Here is a 26,971-nt window from a genome sequence, read left to right as displayed (position 1 = left end):
GCTGGTGGCCGTGCGGCGCGGGGGTGTCCCACAAGTGGGTCACACTCACCTGTGTCGCACGGTCGCCATATAAGGCCAAGTGCGCGGGTGGGCGGAGCAGCTGGGAGGCGGAGCGGGGAGGGAACAGAAGGAAAAAAGGGGCGGGGTCGGCGGTAGTGGCGGGAAGCGGGGGCGGCGAGGAAGGCGGGAAACAGAGCGGGCAGACTCTCACGCTTCATCCGTAAATTCCTTGAAGCCATGATGACATATATCCATACCATATCACCTTCCCCGCAACCCCACAGGAGTTGAATCAGACCAAACTGGTGCACTACCAGGTGGCTCAATTTCCACACGTCATTGTGCGTGGGAGAGGTGTGGCGCCGCGGCCAGGGCGACTGACGCTGGAATCTGGGGATCAGGGTTCGATCCCCGGCTCCGGCGGCAGGTTAGCCCAGCACCATGCGACTCTGGGCAATAGCTTGCTTAATCTTCCCGACGGCCCCCAGCACCTAGAGACCCTAACGGGTGATTGTGTGCTATACAAATGTGGATTATTATTATTATTATTGGATGCATTGACTGCACGCATGTCCCCATCTGTCCCCCCTCAGCCAACGAGTACATCTTCCAAAACAGAAAGTCTTACCACTCCATCAATGTCCAGGTAGTGTGCAATGCTAAGCATATAATAACGGACATCGTATCACAATTCCCTGGGAGCACACATGACTTGTATATATTCGCCACAGTGGCATCCACAGGCGTGAATTTGGAGAGGGACACCTACTTGGTACATATATATACCTATTATAAAGAAGGAAAGCAATAAAAGAAGGAACAAAAAGAATGAACATGATAATCTTATTTTTTCTTTGGGGTCATATCTGATTTTTCTTTTTTGGAGTCTGGATTGTTGATAGATATTGAGATCAGTGTGACACAAATGACTAGTTTATTAAGGAACAACTAGTCAACCATACAGTTCTCCTTCACTTACAGTTTTTATGAACGGTGTGAGCACGGTGCAATAGTTGTAATGAAATGTCTCTTTATCTTACTGCAGAAATGAAAAATGACAATGATTTGATGCCCCCGTACCATACAGCACGTTTCTAAATGATATATGACATGATGCTGAGCCATTGATGTTTATTGTTTGAGTCTGTATTGTTAGCAACAAATGACAAAGGATTTAAATGAAGCTTTGGAAGACAAACAAGGATGTCTCTGAGGACTTGAAGAAGGAGTTGGGCCCTGAAATGAGTGGTCAGTGACCTGGGCAGAGGTTTATTGATTGAAATGAGGCTTCTAAAGAGTCAAGAGGAGGCTACGGACTGGAGGGAGGTCACTGCAGACTGGAAAGAGATTTATTAGGACTAGGAGCAGATATGAGGATTATGTTGTATATTTGTACTTCATTCAATATGGCTACTTGGTGTCAGTAGTCCTTTCTTAGTGTTTCTATTTTCCTAACCACCCATAGTACCTAAGAGTGTTCCATTGAGTATGTGAAGATTCCAGCCTTGGCAGTTGATGGTCTGGTCAGCTGTGAGGTCTACTGCTCTGCTGTGCTATATTGTACTATCTTAATAAATCTATCTTAATAACTTGAAGACGTGTCCTACTGCCTACCTAACCTACTTACAACATTTTGGCGACGAGGATGGGATTTACAACAGATTACAATGAGGTTTATGAGAACTGGACGAGACCTCTTAAAATTGGAGGGAATTTACTAAAGAATGAGACCTAAATATGGCTTTAATGACGTTTGGAAGCACAGAAGGGATGGTTTGAGGACTGGCATCGTAGTAAGAAAATTTTCAATGAGTATTTGCAAAACTTTTACTTGAGAAAAACCTGAGGGGACTTTTCCTGAATATGCTTGTATTTTCTGTGTGTTCAGAGTACTTTTTTTGAGGACTTCGGGTACGTTTTAAAGATACAAATATGGGTTGTGAGGACAGCAGCTCCATTCTGTAGCAACTATTTCAGGACTTAAAGCAGTTTTCTGGTGACTCGTAGGGATTTAATGAAAGTTTAAGAGAGTGTCCTGATGATGCAAGAGCGTTTTCCAAGGACTTAGGTTTTCAGTGGAATCAACAGTATTTTCTGAGGGCGTAAGAGGTTTTTTGAGGATGCAAAGTGATTTTATGAGGGTCCGAATGTTTCCTAGAACTTTGTGTGAGCTTAGTAGTGGCATTAACACACTGCAGCAGTGAGACCTGCTCCTTTCACACTGATAGGAGGATAAGAAACCAGCCTTACCTGCTCAGGGTGCTGCTGATATCCTGCAAAACAGAGAAACAATCACAGTGAAATCAGTTTCCACAGAAGATGTTAAAGTTATGGCAATTTTTTAATAGTTAAACACTTCAAACTATTTATGGTTAGAAAACAGTGACCGGGGTCACTTAGCACAGCACATTTGATGGCATCGTATGACTTAGCACAGAATGTGACATTCTGAATGAGGTTAGATGACATTGCAGAAACTGATATTCTGAATGTTAATGACGTAACACAGTGTCACTCTGAATGGAGTCACAAAACACAGCACATTCTGATATTCTGAATGTGGTCACTTTTCTCATTGTATGATGTTCTCAACAGGGTCACATGCATGGAAATCATTTAGAGATTGCCAGGGGTTGGAGCTGCGACTCCTGGATTGCCCCTTGTGACCTGTAGTATGTGCTTTATTACTTTAGTTTTATTCATTTATCTTGTTAGAGTAGAATCTTATTAAGTATTGTGTGTTTCTCTTTAAGCACACTAGTTGTACTCATTTGAATGGCTAAGTTCTATGTTCTAGTGTGCTCATGTATTACACTGGGGATCAGTTCATGCAGACAGCTGATCTACTAGGACGTGCTCTTTTATATGGAATAAACTTCTTCTTAATCCAATTGGATTATTTATTTATTTCCAATTCCAAGATACTACATGCCCTCTGGCACTGCTTGTGCGACCCCTGACTTCAGAGGTAGCAAAATCAGTGCCAAGAAGACAGAGGCAGCTCGCCCTTAAGGGAGTCGTCCTCCACCTTCGTTTTTTGGCAATTTCTATTACATTAATAGTGAATAATAGGTTTATATTCACAATTAGAGTAATAAAAAAATAAGGCACAAAGATCTAGAAAGAGAACTTTAGTGGCAGATGTTGTAAGTAAAAATTATTTTTAAATGTATGTAGTGTGCATGCTTGTGGGTGAGAGTGTGTCTGTGTGAAAGAGAGCGTGTGTTTATGAATGTGTGTCTGTATGTGTAAACATGAGTGTATGTCAGTAAAAGTGAGTGAGAATCATTGACAGGTATTGAGTGAGCCCCTAAAAGGTAGTGAGTGATAAGTGAGATGTATTGTCAGTGAGTATGAGTGAGTCCGAATGAGTGACAATAAGAGAGTGTGTGCATGAGTGAGAAAGTATGATTGAGTAAGAGTGAGAGTAAATCTGAGTGAGCGTGAATGAATGAGTAAGAGTGTGTGAGAATGACAGTAAGTGTAAGTGAATATGAGTAAGTATGTTGGACTATGAATAAGTGAGAGTGAATTAGACTGAGTAAGAATAAATGGGGAGTGCTAGTGAGAATAAATGAGTGTGGTTGTGTGAATGCTAGTACATGTGAGTGAGAATGGGATGTAATGCTTGCTAATCTGCCACTGGACCTTACATGCTGAACGTAATTCGTGGCTCATATAGGGACCCATGGAACAATTATACCGCTGGCATACCATGGGCAATTGTTAGCATGACAGGCATCTGTGAAAGCCACTGCTACTGGATGCTGGAGGTAATTATTGGCATAATGGGAACCAATTGAAGAGTACTGGCATATTTGAGGAAATTGTTGGCATATGGGGCACCCGTAGCAAAATGCTGGCACTAGCTCATTGGAGATGCTTCTTAGCATAAGGTAGGAAAACCATGGCAAATGGTGGGAGGGTAACCATGACAACGTTCTAGCCCTGATGTACTAGATGTAATTTGACCTAAGGGTTACCTAGGGTATGTGATGGCATTAATTTCAAAATTCTGACACTTGAAAATTGTAGGTAATATGCGTTAAAAAAAGGCACGCATTGCATATAAAAGGTACCCCTGACAAAATGCTGGCTCTGGCACAATGGAGGTGGTTATTGACCTAAGGGGGCCTCCAAATCACATTCAGAAAACAATGGGGTGAACTCCTTCAGAGGGTCAGGTTTCATTAGCTTGACACACCTTGAAAGCTCTTAAATATAAATGAGTGCTCTTTCAGAACCACTGTCTTTTGAACACGTTTATGTGAAAATTGTGCTTATTAATACATCATTAGCTACCATTATTAAAAAACATTTGTCGGTAGGAGAACTCTCCCCAGCCTTTCCTCGACCTCCCCCAAGCCTACGAGATAAAATTTGGCTCACTACAATTCAGGATAAGTATTACATCCTACCACTTTCAAAGATCAGGTCACCACCCTAATATAGGTGGTTTTTAAAATGGGCATTGGTCTGCATTGTGTAATACTAACCATGCAGTTATTACAGAACTTCAGTAATGTCAATTATTGTAATGTCTTTAAGGTTAAGGTCATGTGACACAACTTCCTGAGGACTTTTAGGGTCGAAGATCATATATTACTTCCTGGGATCAATCAATCAATTAATACATTTGTAGAGCGCACTACTCACCCATAGGGGTCTCAAGGCGCTGGGGGAGGGGGGGGGGAGGAGGGCCGCTACTGCTCGAAGAGCCAGGTCTTGAGGTGTTTCCTGAATGTGAGGTGGTCCTGGGTCCGTCGTAGGTCGGTGGGGAGGGAGTTCCATGTCTTGGCCGCCAGGTAGGAGAATGATTTTCCTCCGGCGGTGGTTCTGCGGATCCGTGAGATGGTGGCGAGGGCGAGGCTGGTGGAGCGGAGTTTGCGTGTTGGAGTGCAGAATGTGAGGCGGTTGTTGAGGGATTCGGGACCTATGTCATGGAGCGCTTTGTGTGCGTGGGTGAGGAGCCTGAACGTGATCCTTTTGTTGACGGGGAGCCAGTGCAGGTCTCTCAGGTGGGCCGATATGTGGCTGTGGCTGTGGCTGGGAATGTCGAGGATGGGTCGTGCGGAGGCGTTCTGTATGCGTTGGAGTCTTTTCTGAAGTTTGACTGTGGTTTCTGCCTATAGGGCGTTTTCGTAGTCTAGTCGGCTGGTGACGAGGGCCTGGGTGACCATCTTTCTAGTTCCGGTAGGGATCCACCGGAAGATCTTGCGGAGCATGCGCAGGGTGTTGAAGCATGATGATGAGATGGTGTTGACTTGCTTGGTCATCGTGAGAGAGGAGTCCAGGATGAATCCCAGGTTACGTGCGTGGACAGTGGGTGTCGGTGCAGTGCCCAGTGCTGTGGGCCACCAGGAGTCGTCCCAAGCGGATGGGGATGGTCCGAGGATGAGGACCTCTGTCTTGTCTGAGTTCAGTTTCAGGCGGCTGAGTTTCATCCATACAGCGACATTTTTCCTCCCTTCCTGGAGGTTGAGTTTGGCGGTGGCTGGGTCTTTGGTGAGGGAGAGTATCAGCTGAGTGTCGTCGGCGTATGAGATGATGTTGAGGTTGTTTTTGCGTGCGATGGTGGTGAGGGGGCTCATGTAGATATTGAAGAGGGTTGGGCTGAGCGATGAACCTTGGGGTACGCCGCAGATGATTTCGGTGGCTGCGGAGTGGAAGGGAGGGAGGCGGACTCACTGGGTTCTGTCGGAGAGAAAAGACGTGATCCAGTCCAGGGCTTTGCCTTGGTTCCCGGTGTGGTAAAGACGGGATATTAGGGTACGATGGCAGACTGTATCAAAGGCGGCTGAGAGGTCTAGGAGGATGAGGGCGGTTGTTTCCCTGTTGTCAAGAAGGGTCCTGATGTCATCTGTGGCTGCGATAAGGGCGGTCTCGGTGCTGTGGTTGGCTTGAAATCCAGACTGGGATGGGTCGAGGGATCCATTGGCCTCGAGGAATGCGGTCACCTGTTTATTGACGATCTTCTCGATAACTTTTGCAGGGAAGGGAAGAAGAGAGATGGGGCGGAAGTTTTTGAGGTCTTTAGGGTCCGCTGTGGGTTTCTTCAGCAGAGCGTTGATCTCTGCGTTCTTCCAGCTCTCTGGGAAGGTGGCAGACGCGAGGGAGTTGTTTATGATGTTCCGTAGGTGGGGAGCGATGATGGTGTCGGCTTTGTTGAAGATGTGGTGAGGGCATGGGTCGGAGGAAGAGCCAGAGTGGATGGTGTTCATAGCGTGGGCGGTGTCTTCGGTGCTGATGGGAGTCCAAGCGCTGAGGGTGGTTGTAGGGCGCGTTGGTTCGGTGGCTGGGGGCGGAGTCTGGGCACCGAAGCTGTCGTGGATATCTGCAATCTTGCGGTGAAAGAACATGGCGAGGGAGTTGCAGAGGTCTTGTGATGGTGTGATGTCTTTGCTGCTGGCGCTGGGATTGGAGAGCTCTTTTACGATGCTGAAGAGTTCCTTGCTGTGGTGTGTGTTGTTGTCCAGCCATTCTTTGAACAATGTCTTTTTGGTGGTGCGGATCAGCTAGTGGTGTTTGCGGGTGGCGTTCTTGAGGGCTGTCATGTTTTCTCGAGGGTTCGGCAGGATTTCTTTGATTTTTTGAGGTCGTTGGTGAACCATGTTGTTTTCCTGTTGCCGGGCTTGCCTAGGGGGTTCTTCAGTGGTGCAAGGGCATCGGCGCAGTTGATGATCCACTGTGTGAGGTTGCGGGCTGCGTCGTTGGTGTCAGTAGTGTTGGTTGGTGGGTTCTGGCTCAGTGATGTGGTTAGCTGGTCTGCGGTGACTTTGCTCCAGCATCTACGGGGGATCTGTTGCGGGCGGTGGTGGGATGTGGTCTTCTTAAAGGTGAAGTGGATGCAGCTGTGGTCGGTCCAGTGTAGTCCGGTGGAGTGGCTGAAGGTAACGTAGCTGCTGGCGGAGAAGATGCGGTCGAGTGTGTGGCCGGCGTAGTAGGTGGGGGTGTTCACCAGTTGCTTGAGTCAGAGGTTGGCGAGTTTGTCGAGCAGGGTGGTGGTGTTGTTGTCATTGTTGTTCTCCAGGTGGAAGTTCAGGTCCCCTAGGAGGATGTAGTCTGATGAGGCGAGGGCATGTGGGCTGATGAAGTCGTCGATGGCTTCACTGAATTGTGTGCGTGGGCCCGGGGGTCTGAAGATGAGGGTTCCTCTGAGGGTTGTCTTGCGGCCGGTGTGGATCTGGAAGTGTAGGTGTTCGGCGGTGGTGAGGGCATTGTAGGTGTTCAGCGGTGGATGTAATTAAGTTCAAAGAGCGTGTGATGTCACTTCCACTAATGCTGGCATTTTGGTGAATCAACGTGCCTGGTCACATGACACAGCAGTGGGTAATATGAATGAGCTCACATTACACAATCGGTAATATTCTGAATGGGGTCACATGACACCACATTGTCTGTTATAATCTAATCTGTGTCACATGACTCAGCACATGGATAACTTCACATAATATTAAAAATCATGAATGATTTCCACTTTTAGAGGAGCTATTTTACAAGACCTATAGGAGTTATCACACTCACTTAGAGCAGATAGAGTGGAAAATGGAAATTGATTTCTACCCATCAACACTCTGTATTTCACGTTTGAATACAGGTATTTGGACCTCTGCAGTGATGTGAGCCTTCCTAATGGAGTCTCATCCACTATAATCTTTGTTACAATTGAGCTTTTATCTACATAAAAAAACTAGCACAAATATTAGTGAGAAACCCAAGTCCCTGTGCCAGGAGTCTCTTTGACCAGTGTCAATACCCACAAAGATCTGATGGCGATGAATATTTCAATTCCAGAGCAAGGATCCTTGATTGCAGCTTCCTAACAGGTGAGGGCAACCTTGAAAGGACCGGTGCAACGAGAGCTGTAGACAACCTATAGAATAGAGAAGCGGTCTTCTGGAGAATTGTGGTTGGTGAATTACAACCCCAAGTGAGAAGTCTGCCTTGTGAAATCATCTGCCCTTTTGAGTGATGAGTAAGGAGTGGTGCAAGGGACTTGGGTCCTAGCCCTGCTGAAGGAGCTGGATCTACCTTGGTGGAAAAGGTAAACTAACTAAGCAGAAAGGCACTGGAAGTGTGCCAAGGAAGAAGAGGTACTGAAAGAATATCCTGAAGGACTAGTTAAGAGCTGAAGGGGCATGAAAAGAGTGCCACGCATGAGGAGATATGAGGTGGGGCTACTAGAAGAGTGCCCTGCAAGAGCAGGAGGTACAGGCAGAAGGGGTAATAGAAGAGTGAATGTAAGTGGAGCCATCTAGGAAATGAGATCACAGCAGCCCAGAAAGAACAAAGAACTATGACCACCTCTTGTGTAGTTATGGACTTTTAAAGGGTCTGCTTGTGTGAATCTCCTGCCAATTACTGGATTAATTCATCCCAGAATGGGGTGAGCTGTTGGAGTGAAGAGGCTGAGATGGGAGACCCTCTATAAAATGTTGGACAAGAACCAGGCAAGATTAAAGGATTTGGAATATTGGACACTTTATGACAAGTCGTCTATGACTCGCATGCCGCTTGGCTATCTTACAAGTACTTGTCAGTATAAGGATTCAAATTTACCATTATGATGGTGACACCTGGTTCACTGCTGGCAAATGCAAAGTGTCCTAATTAGAAATAGAGAATAACTCTATGAGACTATCTGGCACATTCATCAAGCAAAAATCCCCTGGCAAATTTGCGATTCGGTAAAATAGCCGGTAAGGACCCGCAAAACAACACTTTCCAATGCATCAACAAAAATAGCGAAATTTCAAGATAATCGCAAAAAATGCCCCCGCAAATTTAGCGATTAGCAAAATAGCGATTATATAATAGTGAAAACTAAAACTGCTCCTGCCAATAGCGATTAGCTAATAATGAATCGCAAACCAATGCATCAAAACTCACAAATTGCGATTTTCTTCAAAATCGCTATTTAGCAAGTGCAGAATAAGGGGAATGTCAACCAGTAGGAAAAGTTGAGAAAAAAAAATAATTTTCACAGGTGCAACCAATCTGAAACCCTTTCAAAAAGCATCAGAAGACCCCGTAAGCCATTCGCAATGGAAGCCCTCTATGTGCTTGCAAGGAGGATGAGGATAAATGCAGCAGCCCAGCACAGGAGGAGGATACAGCAGAGGGTATTCCGCCTGCGCATAACATTGCTGGGCCAAAATGAGGAAGAAATATACGATAAGTATCGTCTGAATCGTGCAATGATACTGCGCCTAATTGCAGATTTGGAACCCCTACTGCAGCACTGGACCTGTAGGACCAATGCCATACCTGCACACGTCCAGGTCCTATGTAGCCTGCACCTACTGGCGTCAGGCAGTTTCCAGGGGGTCGTAGCGGTAGCCGGAGGTGTATCCCAAAGCACACTCTCACGCTTCTTCCGTAAATTCCTTGAAGCCATTATGACATATTATCCATACCCATATCACCTTCCCCACAACCCAAAGGAGTTGAATCAGACCAAACTGGAGCACTACCAGGTGGCGCAATTCCCACACGTCATTGGATGCATTGACTGCCCGCATGTCCCCATCTGTCCCCCCTCAGCCAACGAGTACATCTTCAGAAACAGGAAGTCTTACCACTCCATCAATGTCCAGGTAGTGTGCAATGCTAAGCATATAATAACGGACATCGTAGCACAATTCCCTGGGAGCACACATGACTTGTATATATTCGCCACAGTGGCATCCACAGGCGTCTGCTCGCCGGTGAATTGGGAGAGGGACACCTACTTGGTACATATATATACCTATTTGTTACATTATTATACCAAATGTGATTGCATTCCTGCGGCTAACCCTTTGCTTCCCACCCTGTAGGTGACGGCACATACGCCTTGCAAGAATACATCCTGACCCCTTACCTCAACCCAGGACCACCACAGGAACAGCGCTACAACGTGGCACACATTAGCACAAGGAATGTGGTTGAATGGACATTCGGAATACTAAAGAGTCCGTTCAGGATCCTCCATAAGACTGGTGGTGTCTTACAGTACAACCCCGAAACCTGCTGCAGGATTGTGGCAGTCTGTGTCATGCTGCACAACATTGCCACGAGAAGAGGCATACCAATCGAGATGGACGAGAATGACAATGAGGTTGACGACCAACGGCACGCACAACATCGACAAGCACATGAGGCAAACACGGTCGAAGGCCAGAGGAGGCCTGCACACATCACACAACATAATTTCTGAGGTAGGTAAGAATGAGCCATCACAAGATATCGTGGATTGAGAAGGTTTTATTGACATGAGCACAAGTCAAACAAAAGATTAAGATTTTGAACATTGGGACGGTGATTGTATAGGTAGATAAAGTCAAAATTAACTAGTTGACAGCACTGGAGGGCAATCACAATGTTTAAATGGACCAGGGTTACGCCACCATGGCTTAAGAGGTGTATATACATGGCTAGCTCCTCTTGCCACGTACCCCCAGCCTCCTGTCGCATGACTCTCCAACATCAGCCTGATGTGTGCTTGTTGTTGTTGAGCTGCGCGAACTGTGCCTCCTGTTAGTGCTCTCTGGCACAGACACACACCTCAGGCTCGATGCGTCCTCACTGCCCTCCAAGTTGCTGGCAATCACAGTCTCAGACTGGAAGTGTTCCACGGCAGTGGTAACTTGGCCTAAGGCCCTTGCAACGTCCCCACAGAAATGGCCCAGATCAATCTGTAAAGACACGGAGCGCTGTGCCAATACTGCAGTGGTGTTGCTCAGCTTTGTTATGGCCCTCGTATTTGCTGACATACGTAGTAAACCCTGCCGATGCCTCCGACGCTTGGAGCGTTGTCCTGCAAGGACGGCACGGGTGAGCTCCTGTAGGCTATGGTTTGTCTGTCGGTTTCCCTCTGCAACACCTGTAGTGAGCTCACGCATGCAGTCAGACATAGTGCTCATGTGTTTGGCCAGCTTGGTGATCTGCATGTTGATGGTGCCCATATGTCTCCCCTGCAGGCCCTGCACATGAAGCATCTGCGACTCAACGCCGCCATATACATTTGGAGGCTGTTCTACATCGGCTGCAATGCGGGTCCTGCGCCGTTGTCCTAGTCGCAGCTGTGCTAGTGTTGGAGCTGGTGAAGGGACACGTGGCTGGCTGGGGACTGTTGTGGGGGCTAGACTCGGCTCCGCTTCCATTTCTGGCAGTGCGGGTACATGTGCCCTGCGTTTTGGTGGGGATAGTGGTTTAGATTCAGGCTCCACAGGAGTCTCTACCTCCGTCTCTGCCGGTGTCTCAGAGATGATGAGCCGGTCACTGTCCTCAGAGTCCACATGAGCTGCATCTGTGTGTGAAACAGTGCAGTGTTATTGTTGGTTGTGCCTAAATATGTTTCTCACATGGCCTACTTCTTACATAATGAATCACTGATTAAAACTGTCTGAAATGAAGTGTTGTTATGTTTAATTAAGCATTGATGATTATCCATGGCCACTTGGCTCACATGACCACAACTCCCATGATGCTTTATGTGTAGGAGGGAACATTTAGAATGGACTTCTCCATGCACACAGTGATTTGCATGGTGGTATGTGCATGGATATACAGCACGCACAGTATTAGCGCTTGCACGCATTTTACCTTGTTGTGTACTAGCTGCACTAGAAGTGTCCAAATAAATGGGTGACTCCCACGACTGCCTCGGGCTCGATCATCCCCTCAACAAGGTAATCCAGGGCTGTGTTTGCAGGTGCTGTCAATGGTCCCCCTCCTGTGTCAGCTGCATTCTTCACCCTTTCGGCTATGCGCTCCTTGGCACAAAAATATCCTCTCCTGTCGTAGTATCCGTGAGACTTTGTAGAGCCGCCTGCTCCTCGGAAACATCAAAAGTTGAATTAACTCCCCGAATAAAAATCAGCAGTTGTGCTTTGTCCTGCATGTCATTGCTCACATCCATTGCCAATGCAAAACACTCAAAATCTTTAGCTTTCTTTTTCAGCTGGACATGTACATTATGCCCCATTTCTTCAATTCGCCTGGTAACTGTAGATGCGGACAGACTCACCGCGTTCAGGGCATCTTTCTTGTCCGGACACACCTCCTCCGCGACAGCGTTCAAACACTTCTTGACAAACTCCCCATCACTGAACGACTTTACACAGTTTGCAATCAGTTTAGTTACCTTGAAGCTGGCCGGAACGGATGACATGTTCGCCTGTGTTTGGCATAGCATTGTACTCTGCTGGGCTGCAAATCCATTTTGTAGCTTAGCCACCTTGTCTCTCCTCACTTGGCCCAGCAAGCTAGAATACTGCCCTCCATGGCGGGTTTCATAGGTCGGCGGATATTAAATTCTTTAAACACCTCCACTGTCTCTTTGCAGATTAAACAAACTGCCTTTTCCTTGCACTGGACAAAAAAATAGTCATCTGTCCACTGCTGTTTAAAAACTCTGCACTCAATCAATTTTCTGTTTCCCCAACAGTTTCAACATTTTGTTGTCTGTCTTTCTTCCATTCTTCTCGGGCTGGTAGGGGAAGTAAGGGAGACCTGATTACAATGGGCACAGGTAAAGCCCTCTCTATGTTTACTTCTTGTGCACATGCGGTTAACAGCGTTTGCCTTGAGCTTAGGAACACCCTGTGAGTAGAAGTCGTCTATAGTGGTTAGTTAGAAAACAGCGCTCCTGTGTAGAAACGAAAAAAGATAAGCGCCCCAGCGCGTAATCAAAGCGCTCCAGTGCGGTGTCCAAGGTATTCACATAAGCGCCCCAGCGCGTTGTCACGGAATGATAGTAAAGCGATCCAGCGTGGTGCCAAAACAAACCACAAGTAAAGCGCTCCAGGGCGGTGCCAAAACAAACTCAGGATAGCGCCCCAGCGCGGTGCCCAAACAAACAACCAAACCCCAAGTAAAGAGCTCCAGCGCGATGTCAAAACAAATCCAGAATAATCACCCAGTATTCATACCCTTGCAGTTGAAGGATCCATTTCTTAATCCTGGGGGGGGTGGGGGGGCTTTGATGCAGACCCTTGAAACAGGGGGATGAGGGGCTTGTGGTTGGTGGAGACCATAAATGGGTGGCCATATACGTAGACATGGAAATGCCAACAGGCCCAATGGATGATGATTGCTTCTCTCTCTATCTGAGAATAGCGCTGTTCTGTGTCCGTTAAAGAGCAGCTCGCATATGCAATCGGGGCCCATTCACCATTGCATTGTAGCTGCGTGAGCACTGCCCCTAGCCCATAGGGACTGGCGTCAATGCCGACATTGGTGGGCCTGGCCGGGTCGAAATACGATAGCGTGGTGTCTGCCGAAAGGGCTGCTTTGGTGTCTTTGAAAGCTTGTTCTTGGTCAGGGCCCCACTGCCATGTGGTGGTGGACTTCATCAGCTCCTTGAGGGGCTTTGTGAGGATGGATAAACCCAGGTTGAAATGCTCACAGAAGTTTACAATCCCTAGGAAACTCCGTACTTCCTAGATTTTGAAGGGTGCCGGGGCTTCCTGAACGTCTCGCACCTTGTCGGGGTCTGGGGCCACTCCTTTGTCTGCGAACGTGTAGCCAAAGAAACTGATTTTGTTCTTAAAAAACTGGCACTTTTCTTTGTGTAGGGTAAGTCCGGACTCTTTGATCCGTTGGAGAACACTGCGAAGTCGACAGTGGTAGTCTTCCATTGACGATGCATATACCAACAGGTCATCACTTACATTCAAAACTCCAGGGAGTCTGCTGAGGACTTCACGGATGGTGTTCTGAAAAACCTCAGTGGCACTCGATATCCCAAAGTTGAGACGCCTGTATCTCCTGAGGCCAACGTGTGTAGAGAATGTAGTGATGTATTGAGAGTCCGGGTGTAGTGGCAGTGGGCGATATCCAGAACGTAGGTCCATCTTTGAAAACCACACCGCACCATTCAGTTCAGTTCCCCCAGGATGTCGTCGATGGTAGGGGTTAGGTGGCGTTCCCTCTTTACAGCTGCGTTTGGGAGGCGCATGTTGACACAGATGCGGAACTGCCCTGGCTCTTTTGGCTACCTTGCCACCACGTTCGGAAACAACCATGGAGTGGGCCCGCTGACCTTCTCTGTTATCCTTTGCCTCTCCAGTGATTCCAGCTCTTCTTCGACCTTCCTTCGCAGGTTGAATGCAATGTGCCTGTACCTAAGCGCTACCGGTTAGATTGACGGGTCAATGTGGAGAGAGACTTTTTTCCCGGTGCACAGTCAAAATATCGACTACAAAATATCGACTGGACACAATATCGAGTTTTAAATATCGAATGGACAAAATATCGACTGGACAGAATATAGACATCAAAAATATCGTTATTAAGGTAAGTAATGTAATATCGATTGTTAAAAATATAGACATTTAAAATATCGAAGTATATAATATAGTTTAATAAAATTATCGATTTTTTGATGATATTTAATTTTTTATAGTGATGTTTATGTTATTATGTGTGTTAAAAGTGTGTATTTATGTTATAAATAATTTTAGTTAATGAAATTTTTATTTTTTAATTTTTGTGTAATTTAATTCTGTAGCGGGTTGTGGGTTTATAGGGGAATAGGGTGGGAAGTAATTTAATTATAATTAATTAAATATGTAAATTTATTTATTGTTATTCATTTTTAATTATTTGTCAATTAATTTATATTTGGTAATTAATTAACTTTTAATTGGCAATTAATTGATTAATTGCTAATTATGTTAATTTTACTAATTTATTTTCTGTTGTGGGTTTATAGGGGAATAGTGTGGGAAGTAATTTAATTACAATTAATTAAATATGTAAATTTATTTATTGTTATTCATTTTTAAATATTTGTTAATTAATTTATATTTGGTAATGAATTAACTTTTAATTGGCAATTAATTTTAATTAATTGATTAATTGCTAAATATGTTAATTTTACTAAATTATTTTCTGTTGTGGGTTTATAGGGGAATTGGGTGGCAAGTAATTTATTTATAATTAATTAAATAAGCTAACATTTATTGGTATTGTTTTAGAATGAATTGTTAATTAATTTTTTATGGGTAAATAATTAAATTAGAATTGCTAATTAATTTATTTAATTGATTATTTGCTAATTATGTTAATTTAATAATTTTTTTTCTGTAGTGGGTTGTGGGTTTATAGGGGAATATGATGGGAGGTAATTTATTTATAATTAATTAAATAAAACAACTTTTTTTAATTGTATTTAATTAGAATTTATTGTAAATTAATTTTTAATTGTGAAATTATTAATTGGTAATTTCTAATTAATTTGTATTAATAGGTAAATAATTGTAATAATTAATTTTAATTTGTAATTTTTATTGATTAATTATTATATTACTTTAAAGTAATTTTTGATAGATATTAATTTATATTTATTGAAATAATATATGAAGTATTTAATTTCCCAACTGTTGCACCTACTGGAGTGGGAATAGTAATTTTTACCCCTACGCTATCCAACGCTTTCCCTACTGTTGCACCCACTGGAGTGGGAATAGTAATTTTTACCTCTACGCTATCCAACGCTTTCCCTACTGTTGCACTCTTTGGAGTGGGAATAGTAATTTTAACCCCTACGCTATCCAACGCTTTCCCTACTGTTGCACCCACTGGAGTGGGAATAGTAATTTTTACCTCTACGCTATCCAACGCTTTCCCTACTGTTGCACTCTTTGGAGTGGGAATAGTAATTTAAACCCCTACGCTATCAAATGCTTTCCCTACTGTTGCACTCTTTGGAGTGGGAATAGTAATTTTTACCCCTACGCTATCCAACGCTTTCCCTACTGTTGCACTATTTGGAGTGGGAATAGTAATTTTTACCCCTACGCTATCCAACGTTTTCCCTACTTTTGCACCCACTGGAGTGGGAATAGTAATTTTTTCCTCTACGCTATCCTACGCTTTCTCTACTGTTGCACTCTTTGCAGTGGGAATAGTAATTTAAACCCCTACGCTATCCAATGCTTTCCCTACTGTTGCACTCTTTGGAGTGGGAATAGTCATTTTTACCCCTACGCTATCCAACGCTTTCCCTACTGTTGCACCCACTGGAGTGGGAATAGTATTTTTTACCCCTACGCTATCCAACACTTTCCCTACTGTTGCACCCACTGGAGTGGGAATAGTAATTTTAACCCCTACGCTATCCAACGCTTTCCCTACTGTTGCACTATTTGGAGTGGGAATAGTAATTTTTACCCCTACGCTATCTAACGTTTTCACTACTGTTGCACCCACTGGAGTGGGAATAGTAATTTTTACCTCTCCGCTATCCAACGCTTTCTCTACTGTTGCACTCTTTGGAGTGGGAATAGTAATTTAAAACCCTACGCTATCCAACGCTTTCCCTACTGTTGCACCCACTGGAGTGGGAATAGTAATTTTTACCCCTACGCTATCCAACACTTTCCTTACTGTTGCACCCACTGGAGTGAGAATAGTAATTTTTACCCCTACGCTATCCAACACTTTCCCTACTGTTGCACTCACTGGAGTGGGAATAGTAATTTTAACCCCTACGCTATCCAACGCTTTCCCTACTGTTGCACCCACTGGAGTGGGAATAGTAATTTTTACCCCTACGCTATCCAACACTTTCCTCACTGTTGCACTCACTGGAGTGGGAATAGTAATTTTAACCCCTACGCTATCCAACGCTTTCCCTACTGTTGCACCCACTGGAGTGGGAATAGTAATTTTTACCCCTACGCTATCCAACACTTTCCTCACTGTTGCACCCACTGGAGTGGGAATAGTAATTTTTACCCCTACGCTATCCAACGCTTTCCCTACAGTTGCACTCTGTGGATTGGGAATAGTATTTTTTACACTTATGCTTTCGTACGGTAATAATATTGGATATTATTTAATTGTATTATGTTAATATATATATATATATGTTTGAACAAATATGATTGTAATTTTTTTTATAACTTTCATTAATTATTTAATTATTATAAGTTAATTTAAGTATTTTTAAGTATATTTTAGTAATTAATTTTTAATTTTAATTTAATTTAACACTGTTTTTAATAAAGTCTATATTTTTTAAAACTATAATTTTGTAAACGATATTTTATACTCGATATTTTTGTACTTACCTGTTTGTAGATACAAACTCGATATTTTGTCTGTAGATATTTTTTCCTCGATATTTTTGCTAGTCGATATTCTGTCAGTCGATATTATTTCAGTGATCCTTTTTTCCCTTTTAAGCATTCAATGCCCTTGAAGACGTCGTCAAATTCCTCCATGATGGCCGCTAGTTCCTCTTCTTTGCACCTCCAGGACAAATTAGATCCGTTTCAGCTCTTCTGCTGTCTGTCCGCTTACCAGCATTCCACTTCGCTCTTTGGTCACGTACACTGTGGTGGGGATCTTGAGGTCCTGGTGCCTAAGTTCCATTCTGAAACATCCCAGGAGTGGGATGGGAGTCTTCTGTCCATAGGCAAATACCCGAATCTTTGCTTCGCGCAAAGGTGGGCGTGGGCTCAATTGGTTGTATACATTGGCAGCAATCAGTTCGATCGAGGTCCCTGTATCTATGGTGGCCCTTACGTCTTGGTGGTGGATCTGGAGTCTGCACCTTGGGAGTCGTCGTCTCTTCTGTAGTGGTTGGTCCACCGCAAAGACATAATGGACAGGGAAGTCTCCTGTGTCGTCGTACATGTCTTCACTATCTTGTGCTTCGGCTACCGTCTGTGCTGCTTCTCTCCGGGACATTGATGACCTGCATGCTGCCGCAAAATGATTCAAACACCCGCAGGCTGTGCCCCACTTCCCTCTCGCTGGGCAGTCCTGCATGCGGTGGGGCGTGCCTCCACAGTAGCCACATTCTTTCTTTTTGTCTTGCGGACGTTTTTCTGGGCTTTGGCATGACTTGGATTTCACCACGTTCACCTTCTCCTCCAAATTGACCTGTTCCGTCTTGATGGGGCGGTGGAGGGCAGCCTCCATGTGGGATGCTCTGGCCTGCGATAGCTCTTTTGACCGACCCAGGGTGAGGATGTCAGCCAAGGATTTACCGGACTACTGGAGGATGTTCACTCTGAGCTTGGACGAGTAGCAACCCTGTATTATTTCACCCCGGATCTCCTCTTGTTCGTCTTGGAAACCACATGTGCTAGCCAGTTCCTTCAAACGTCCATGGAACGCGTCCAAAGACTGTTCCGCTTCGTGCTTGGCGAAAAATAAACCTTTCATAATCTCTGTTCGCAATTTGCTCAAAGTGCGCATTGAGAGCATTGAGCAGCGGCACATACGTCTTTGGTGTGGCCTCCACTAGTGTTTTGTAAATGGGGTGTTTGTCCTTGCCCCATTGGTGGAGGAGTAGGGCTCTGCGCCTGTCCCGGGCTATACCTGCCTCTTCAAAATAGATTTGGAGATGGTCAGTCCAGTCCCTCCATCAAGGGGCGAGGGAGCACCATCCATGACAAAGGGCTCTATGGCCGGGATCGAGGCCATTCTGATGCAGGTGTGGTCACACCTCGCGCACGTGCACTGCCTCCCTACTGGGTGGGGCGGCAGTCGCCTGACCGAGAGTGACGTTGGCGCAGTCAGGACTCGTTTCCTGCATATCGTGGGTACTAAGCCTCACTTTCACTCCTACCTTCTCCAGGGTCCTGGGGACAATGACGTGCGTGGGCTCAGGGAGAGGGGGGTGTTGAAGGTGGGCCACTTGCTCCACACAGGCACTCCCAATGTCTGCAGGGCTTTCACAGGTGGCAGCAGGCTTGCAATGTTCAGCTGGCTCCTCACGTGGCTGCAGGGCCTGGTTTGATGGCTCAGGCCACTCACAGATACCAGCAGATCAAAAGGCAGAGATTAGGGCTCGTTACAGCCTCGTCACCAGTGTAATGGGTGCCACGGGCGGGTGATTAACTAGCGCAGTGGCAGCCTTAATACAGATCTGACACACTTTTGTGGTCTCACCGCATGGTCCCGACTGCCGGAGCCGGGCCACGTCCTTTATTTAGAGCATGCGCATGGCATCACGCGCCAGCGCTCATGTGGAACCTCCGGGCGCGGGTAGACTGAACATCTACGCCGCCGGAGGACATTACAAGTCCCTCGCTGCTGACCTCAATCCGACTGCGTTGCGAGTAGAACCTAAAGCTCGGTTCCCACACTCAAACAAATGCAACGCCCATGAGTTTTCCTACTGTGCAGAGTTAGATATAGCGCAAACTCACCCGAAGGCATTGGAGTTCCTTTTGCCTGATTCCAGTGGCAAAACACACGGCCACGTTCATTTTTGGGAGGCACGGCAAGATTCAGTGCCCGGAAACACTGGGTGCTGAGCCCTCAAGAGGCCTCAACTGGTCCCCCTAAATCACCAGCTCTTGCCGTGAGGCTACACCCTCTCCTCTCAAACGAACATGTGGAGTAGTGTGGCTCACTGGTTAGAGGCGGCAGGCCTGAGAGCAGAAGTCAGCCCGGGACCAGGGTTCAATTCCCGACGCGGCAGGGTCGTGGACCTTGGTCAGCGGACTCGATAATTCTCGCTTCGGTGCTTACTATAATCAGGGGTTCCACTCGGCAACTCTGGGCATTAGCTTGCCTAATCTCCACAACGGCCCCACCAATTCCAGGGATGCCTGGCTCCACCTTGGGGACTCCCAGCAAGGGACCATCCCACAGGGAAAGCCAGGACGGGTTCCCCAGAGTTATACAGCGCCGGGACGCCCCGTTGCTGGGGCAGCTGTGCGCTTTACAAGTATACTACATTTACACATTTACATTTACATCTCCAGATGTTATGCTTGCCTCTGAGTTTTAATTTAAAGCGCAGCTGACACAAAGGTAGCAGCAAGCTCGATTGGGCACCAGCTGTTGGCACACTGACTTATTCATCTTTAGCAAGCATAGAGCGATTTGTGATGTGATCTAATGATGTGCCCAGACACCGGATGTTGTGCATCCCTGCTGAGTAGTTGGCTATTGATGTAAAGTAAATTTATAACCCCCAGCTTCGGCCAACCTCGAGTGGGGCTTTGGACTGGTCCTCAGTGCTTTGTCAGACTCTGCTTCTTCATGGCAATAGCTCTCGGGACCCAAATGGAGCGATCTTTGTGCTTGGCTACCCTCTTGATGCGGAGACTTGCCTCCATGTCAGAGTAGTGATCCACTGAGAATTTCCCTCTATTACCACCAACGGAGCCATCTGGAGTGAGGCCATCCTCCCCAGCCCACCTTATCCACACTCATACTGTCTACCACTTGATCTTATGCTCGCTCCCTTACTCTCTATGCCCTACTATTCTGCAGACCTCCTGATTTTGCCCTGGAGCAGTATCCCTCACTACCAGAGCCCTGCTCTACCCTGGTCTGAACCCCGGAGTAGTATTCCTCACTGATGAGCCACAACCTCTTTAGTTCTCCCCGGGCCCTAAAGTTCCCCCTCTCCTGCCAGAATGGCAGGGCCTTGCCTGAACTCCACAGGGGAGAACTGCTACACCGTTGTTTATCCCCCTAATATCTCCAAAACCGCCAACAAAACCGTCAAACACTCCATTCTGAAAAGACACCCTGAGACCCTGATCTCTGAAGCACGCTGCTGATGTCCCTGATCTCATCCCGAGCCAAAAATCTGACGAAGCAATCCTGACCGAATCTTGGCTCAATGAATCCTCTTCTCCCTGCTTAGACCTCCTAGTCCCTCCTAACTATAATATCGCAAGGCTGGACAGACAAGGCTGGACAGACAATCAACAAAAAGGGGGAGGCATTTCCTGCATCTACCGTTCCAAACTCCTTGTATCCGTACTTCTGGCAGATCCCACAGACTCCTGCGAATACCTTGCACTCTCCATATGCAGCAACGCCTGTGCAAGAAGGACACTTTCACTGACCACCTCATTGAAATCATCACAGCCAAGGTTTCCCCCAATTCCAAAGACATTTTCCTGGGTGTCTTCAATCTGCACTGGAATGACCTCAAGGACCCTCAGGTTAATGCCATCAAAGACTTCCTGGCCGACCTAGCCCTTACCCAAGCCTGCACATTCCCAACACACTCGAAAGTCACCCCTCTTGACAGGATCATTGCTAAAGATCCAGCGGTCAAGCTTTCCTCAATAGACCCATGCGACTGATCTGATCACCACGCTATTACCTTCCACTTACCTGGCACCCACAAGACAAGGGCACCGCAACCTGCGATTCCCAAACGTTGGGTTAAAGAGACTAAGAACCTTGATTTCGGGAAACCCCTAGTTCAACGGATCCCTCAACAATGAAAGGAGAACCCTCCAGCAGACAGAAAGAAACTGGAAACAGCACCCCTCAGCCTCCCATCTAAAACTTCTTCTCCAGACCAGAAATGACTATAATAGGCACATCCTCAATTAAAAAAAAGAATTCTTCAGATCAGAACTGGGGAATGCCAAGAAAAGACCTAGCCAACTCTTCGAAATGGCCATACACCCATCTAACAAATTGGCAAAAACCTCCAAGGATACCCCCAAATCTCTAATAACATGCGAAGAATTTTCCTCTTTCTTCTCTGACAAAATTACTGTCCTAGGAAACGTACTGAGATCTGCTTCCTACTCCCAACCCCCTCTGAAACTCCCTCATCTCCCCGCGATGCCCCCCCTACAGATTTTACCTAAAAACCTAGCGCACAGGTCCAACTTCAAAGTTTATGACAACCATTCTGTCTAGAAAACTCAAACAACCACTTCAACGATCCACTCCCCTCAAACTGCTTAGCCGCTGACTGCCAATCTATAATTCCTAGTTGGACAGCAATATTCAACGCCTCCCTTCTTCAGGGGTCGATACCAGACTTTCTAAGAGCCAGTCAAATCATGCCCATCTTAAAAACCTACGTTGAACCATGCTTCCCCTGACAACTTTAGACCCATATCCAATATCCCACTCCTAGCCAAAGTTTCAGAGAAATTTGTGCAGCAGCAGTTAGGTCAACACATCACCAATTTCCACCTGCTAGACTACTTTCAATCCGGTTTCAGACCTGGGCACAGCACTGAAACCACCATTCTCCACATCATGGATGATGCCTGTTAGATCTGGGGGTCTCTAGTTGGCAGAGGTAAGTACCTTAGACCAAATAGGGACCCTTGCTTCTAGTCAGGGTGAAGGAATAACCCTCTGAGATAACCCCTGCTCACCCTCTAGGTAGCTTGGCACGAGCAGTCTAGGCTAACCAAAGGCAATGTGTACAACAATTGCACTGAACACAACAGTAATCCCCAATCCACCACAAACTGAGACCACACAGGTACGTATATTTTATAAAAATATATAGCTTTATCTAGTTTCAGCAAGGTAAATACGATAGTTGCACAATAATCACTTTTTCAAGAATACGTTGTACTTAATCTTAATGGTTGCAGGTGTCATCAGGAAGTTCTCAATATATAAAAAGAAATATAGTCTCAAGTCTCTAGTCCCCCGGTATCAAAAACGAGTAATACTGTATGGGCCAAAAGAATCAGCCCCTAACGCCAGGGGCCCTTCGCGCCACACCGGAATGCTGGGGGACTCCTTTATCTCGTTGGCACTCTCTCGTGCACCTGATGGCCTCAGGCGCCCGGCGCCCACCAGAGCACACTTCGCTCCTTGCCCCGGCCGGTCCCCTCTGCTCTCCCGCCTGCTCTCGACAATCCAACGAGCGGCGGGGGCAGCACACCTTGGGGGACGACCGGCCAGGGATGCGGGACTCTCCTGAACTCCCTCGGCGAGGACGGGTCGGACGGCTCACTCGGCTGTCGGCTCCTCGCTGGGGGTTGCTCCGGTCACGGCTCTCGATGGCTCCAAGGCTGCGGGCCAATCCGGTCGCGGCCCTTCGGTCGAGCTTCCTTCAGTACCCGGGAGTCAGCCAACGGCAGTGCGGCTCCCGGGGCAAGGCTGTGATGATCAATCCTGGGCGGCCAATCCCTGCACAGCTTCGGCGATGACGCGACGGCGCACAGGCCAATCCCGTCGCGGCGTTAGTGAGGGGGCTCGGCTCCTACAGCCAATGGGAGCGCGACGGCTGCAGCTCCCGTTCACGAACGGTCACTTCGAGGGATATTCCTGGCCCCGGGCAGCGGCGGAAAAAGCGGCACACTGTTGTTTTCAGTGCGCCTGGCACTGTAGAGGCCCACAAACCTCGGATTTTCACCCCACACGTGTCGATGAACACGTCGATCTCGGCCACACGGCAGGCTGGATCAGCGCGGCGCCCTCACTCAGATTAGAGAGCAGCCAGTGCGCTACACAGCCCAATTACAGTGTGTCACGATCTTTTCACCACGCAGCAGCTTCAGGGGGCGCAGCAGAGTCTTGTAGTCCTTGGGCAACCTTTATGTCCCTGGGTTGCAGACAGGGGGCCAGCTCCTCTCAGGCCCTCGGAGATTCAAGTTTGTAGACACAGCACACAGCAAAGTCTTGCAGTTTCAAGCAGGTAGGGTCACAGCACACAGCAAAGTCCCTTTCTCCTCCTCAGCTTTCAGTTGCAACAGCAGAACAGGTCAGCCCTTAGAGCACACAGCAAGGCAATCTTCCTTTAGTTCTCCAGCAGTCCTTCTTTCAGCAGAGGTTCCTTCTTGATTGTAGAATCTTAGAATCTAATCTTCTGTAGTCAGGGGTCCTTCCCTTATACCCCTAAAAGTCTTTGAAGTTCTTTGAAGTCTCTTGTGCAAGGGGGCCCTGGGTCCGGTCTAAACCAGTTCTGGGGGTTGCGGAGCGCTGGGCGTTTCTGGTTTTCTTCTTCCTGACAGCATCAGGGTCAGAGGTGACAGTTTGGCCGGCAGGAGGGGGAGCCAGCATGGTGGTCAGGCAGGCACAGCCCGGCACTGTCAGGCGCTATCTCCTCCCGCCTCCCTGGCAGCAGATGTTGCCTTTCATCCACGGGTTGACTCCGACCCCCTCCCTCTGGGGGCTCTGCCGCCCCTGTCACCCTCAGACCAGACAGGCATTCCACAAACAGACCCAGGCACACAGAAAGGTTTTAGACAAGAGAACAGCCACTTTCTAAAAGTGCTATTTCCCAACACAGGATTTAAAAACAACCTTCACTAAAAGATGTGTTATCAAATTCTGAGTTCAGGGATATCTTTCACTTATGTCCCATCTTGTTCCTATGAGGAGATAGGCTGGTATCCATTGGGACCAGCCTCCCCCATGTTATTCTATGGAGCAAGATATCCTTACAGCAGTGAGCGCACAAAATGGCTGCTGCCCACTACCAGAGCATGTGACCTGCACTAGTACAGGCTCTACCTTATCCATACACTGCACCCTGCCCAGGGGGGTACCTTGAGCCTTCCATAAGGGTGACTGATGTGCACAGACAGGGAAGGGTTAGGCCCAGCCAGTGGGGACACTGGCCAGGGGGACATGGCAGTCACTGACTGCACGCAGGCCCCGCGCTGGCAGGCCTGAGTCACCTTTTTAGGGCTACTCATGTGGGTGGCGCAATCTGCGCTGGAGGCCCACTAGTAGCATCTGTCATCACCAGCCCTGGCACACACAGTGCACTTTGCTAGGGACTTCATGGTGATACAAATATGCCAATCAGGTATATTCAATCAATATGACAATTTACAGAGGTAGCACTTACACTCTGGCACTGATCAGCAGTGGCAGAGTGTCCAAAACATCTAAACCAGGAAAAACGAAATCCAGCACAGCATCAAAAATACACGAGTCAGAGGCAAAAAGATGGGGGAAAAACCACGCCAAAGGTGTCAGGTCTAACACGTGTCCCCTCCAGCTGAAAGTGGGGAGAACTACCCAACCTCTTGGGAGTCCTCATCACTAAGGCGGAAGAATCTGGACAGACCGTCAGCATTGGCGTGTTCTGTACCAGGGCGGTGCTCCACCGTAAAGTCCATCCCCTGTAGGGAAATGGACCACCTCAGCAGTTTTGGATTCTCACCCCTCATCTGCATTAACCATATGAGGGGCCTGTGGTCGGTCTGAACACGGAAGTGAGTCCCAAACAGGTAGGGCCTCAGCTTCTTCAGAGCCCAGACCACAGCGAAAGCTTCTCTTTCAATGGCACTCCATTTCTGTTCCCTGGGGATTAGCCTCCTGCTAATGAAAGCCACTGGTTGGTCTCCGCCCTCATCATTGATCTGTGAGAGTACTGCTCCCATGCCTTGCTCTGAAGCGTCAGTTTGCACAATGAACTCACTGGAAAAGTCAGGTGCCTTAAGCACCGGTGCTGTGCACATGGCAGCTTTGAGGGTGTCAAAAGCAGTTTGACAGGCCTCAGTCCAATTCACTTTCCTAGGGGCTACAATGGTGCCATAACCTTTGACAAACCGTCTGTAATACCCGGTGAGACCCAGAAAGGCTCTCACCTCAGTCTGGGTCTTGGGGGGCTCCCAAGCCAGAATGGTATCAATCTTTGCCTGTAGGGGCGCCACCTGGCCGCTCCCCACCTGGTGTCCCAAGTACACCACAGATCCCTGCCCTATCTGGCATTTACTGGCCTTGATAGTGAGGCCTGCCTTCTGCAGAGCCTTCAACACTTCAGTGAGGTGTTGCAGGTGTTCCTCCCAAGTGGAGCTGAACACAGCAATGTCATCCAGGTAGGCTGCGCTGAATTGCTCCAGCCCCGCCAGTACCTGGTTGACCAATCTCTGAAATGTGGCAGGGGCATTTTTCATCCCAAAGGGCATGACGCGGAACTGGAAGTGCCCCTCTGGCGTTGAAAATGCTGACCGCTCCTTGGCCCCCTCGGTTAAGGCAATCTGCCAGTACCCTGAAGTCAAATCAAAAGTGCTCAGGTACTGGGCAGCTCCCAACCGATCCACCAGCTCATCAGCTCTGGGGATGGGGTGCGCGTCAGTCTTGGTGACCGCATTGAGCCCACGGTAGTCCACGCAGAACCGAAGTTCTGGGGTGCCACCGGGGGTAGCAGCTTTCTTAGGCACTAAGACCACTGGGCTAGCCCAGGGGCTGCTGGAGGGCTCAATAACCCCTAGCGCCAACATCTTGGAAACTTCTTCCTTGATGCTGGCTCTGACCTTGTCAGCCACTCTGTAAAACTTCTGTTTCACAGGCAGAGTGTCTCCAGTGTCCACATCGTGGACGCACCACTTGGTGACACCCGGGGTCAGGGAGAACAGGGGGGCGAACTGACCCAAGACTTGGCGACAGTCCTCCTGCTGCTCTGGGGTCAGGGTGGGGGAGAGGACCACACCATCCACTGACCCATCTTGCTCCTTGACTGCCAGGAGGTCAGGGAGAGGATCACTATCCTCCTCCCCTCCAGCATCTGTAGCCATGAGCATAGTCACTTCAGACCTCTCAAAGTGGGGCTTGAGGCAGTTCACATGTAGCACTCTCAGGGGCTGCCTGGGAGTCTTCAGGTTAACCAAATAGGTAACCTCGCTCTTGCGCTCCACCACCTCATATGGCCCAGACCACTTGTCACGGAGCGCACAATGCTCCACTGGCGCCATCACCCACACTTTCTGGCCAGGGTGGAATTCAACCAGAGAAGTGTTCTGGTCATACCATCTCTTCATTTCCTCCTGGCTAGCCTCCAGGTTCTCTTGAGCGAGCTTCCTGAAGCGCTTGGTCTGGTTGCGAATGGCCAGCACATAGCTGAACACATCCTGAGGGGTTTTCCCACGGGATTTCTCCCACCCCTCCTTCACCAAAGTGAGAGGCCCTCTGACAGGGTGGCCATACAGCAACTCAAAGGGACTGAACCCTAAGGATTTCTGAGGCACCTCCCTGTAGGCAAACAACAGGCATGGTAACAAGACGTCCCATTTCCGCCTCATGGGCTCTTCCAGACCCATAATCATGCCCTTCAATGTGCGGTTGAATCTTTCAACCAACCCATTTCCTTGAGGATGGTAAGGAGTGGTGAATTTGTATGTCACCCCACACTCACTCCACAGGGACTTCATATACCTAGAAATAAAGTTTGTCCCCCTGTCTGAGACCACCTCCCTGGGAAATCCCACCCGGAAAAAGATTCCCATCAGGGCACGGCCCACCACTGGGGCTGTGACCGTCCTGAGCGGGATGACTTCCGGGTACC

General features: G+C 47.6%; 1 protein-coding gene across 1 annotated transcript in view; it reads right to left on the bottom strand.

Annotated features, from left to right (window-relative positions):
• The window catches only part of LOC144752982 (E3 ubiquitin-protein ligase TRIM39-like), a 114,680-nt gene that overhangs the window by 46,703 nt on the left and 41,006 nt on the right, over positions 1–26,971 (bottom strand). The window contains exon 4 of the mRNA XM_078640792.1: positions 2,251–2,273. Coding sequence (XP_078496918.1) covers positions 2,251–2,273 — 23 coding nt within the window. The remainder of the gene's footprint in view (positions 1–2,250; positions 2,274–26,971) is intronic.

Source organism: Lissotriton helveticus, chromosome 5_1 (assembly GCF_964261635.1).
Source record: "Lissotriton helveticus chromosome 5_1, aLisHel1.1, whole genome shotgun sequence".
In the NCBI taxonomy this organism is placed as follows: Eukaryota; Metazoa; Chordata; class Amphibia; order Caudata; family Salamandridae; genus Lissotriton; species Lissotriton helveticus.
This window is presented reverse-complemented; position numbering and strand designations above follow the sequence as displayed.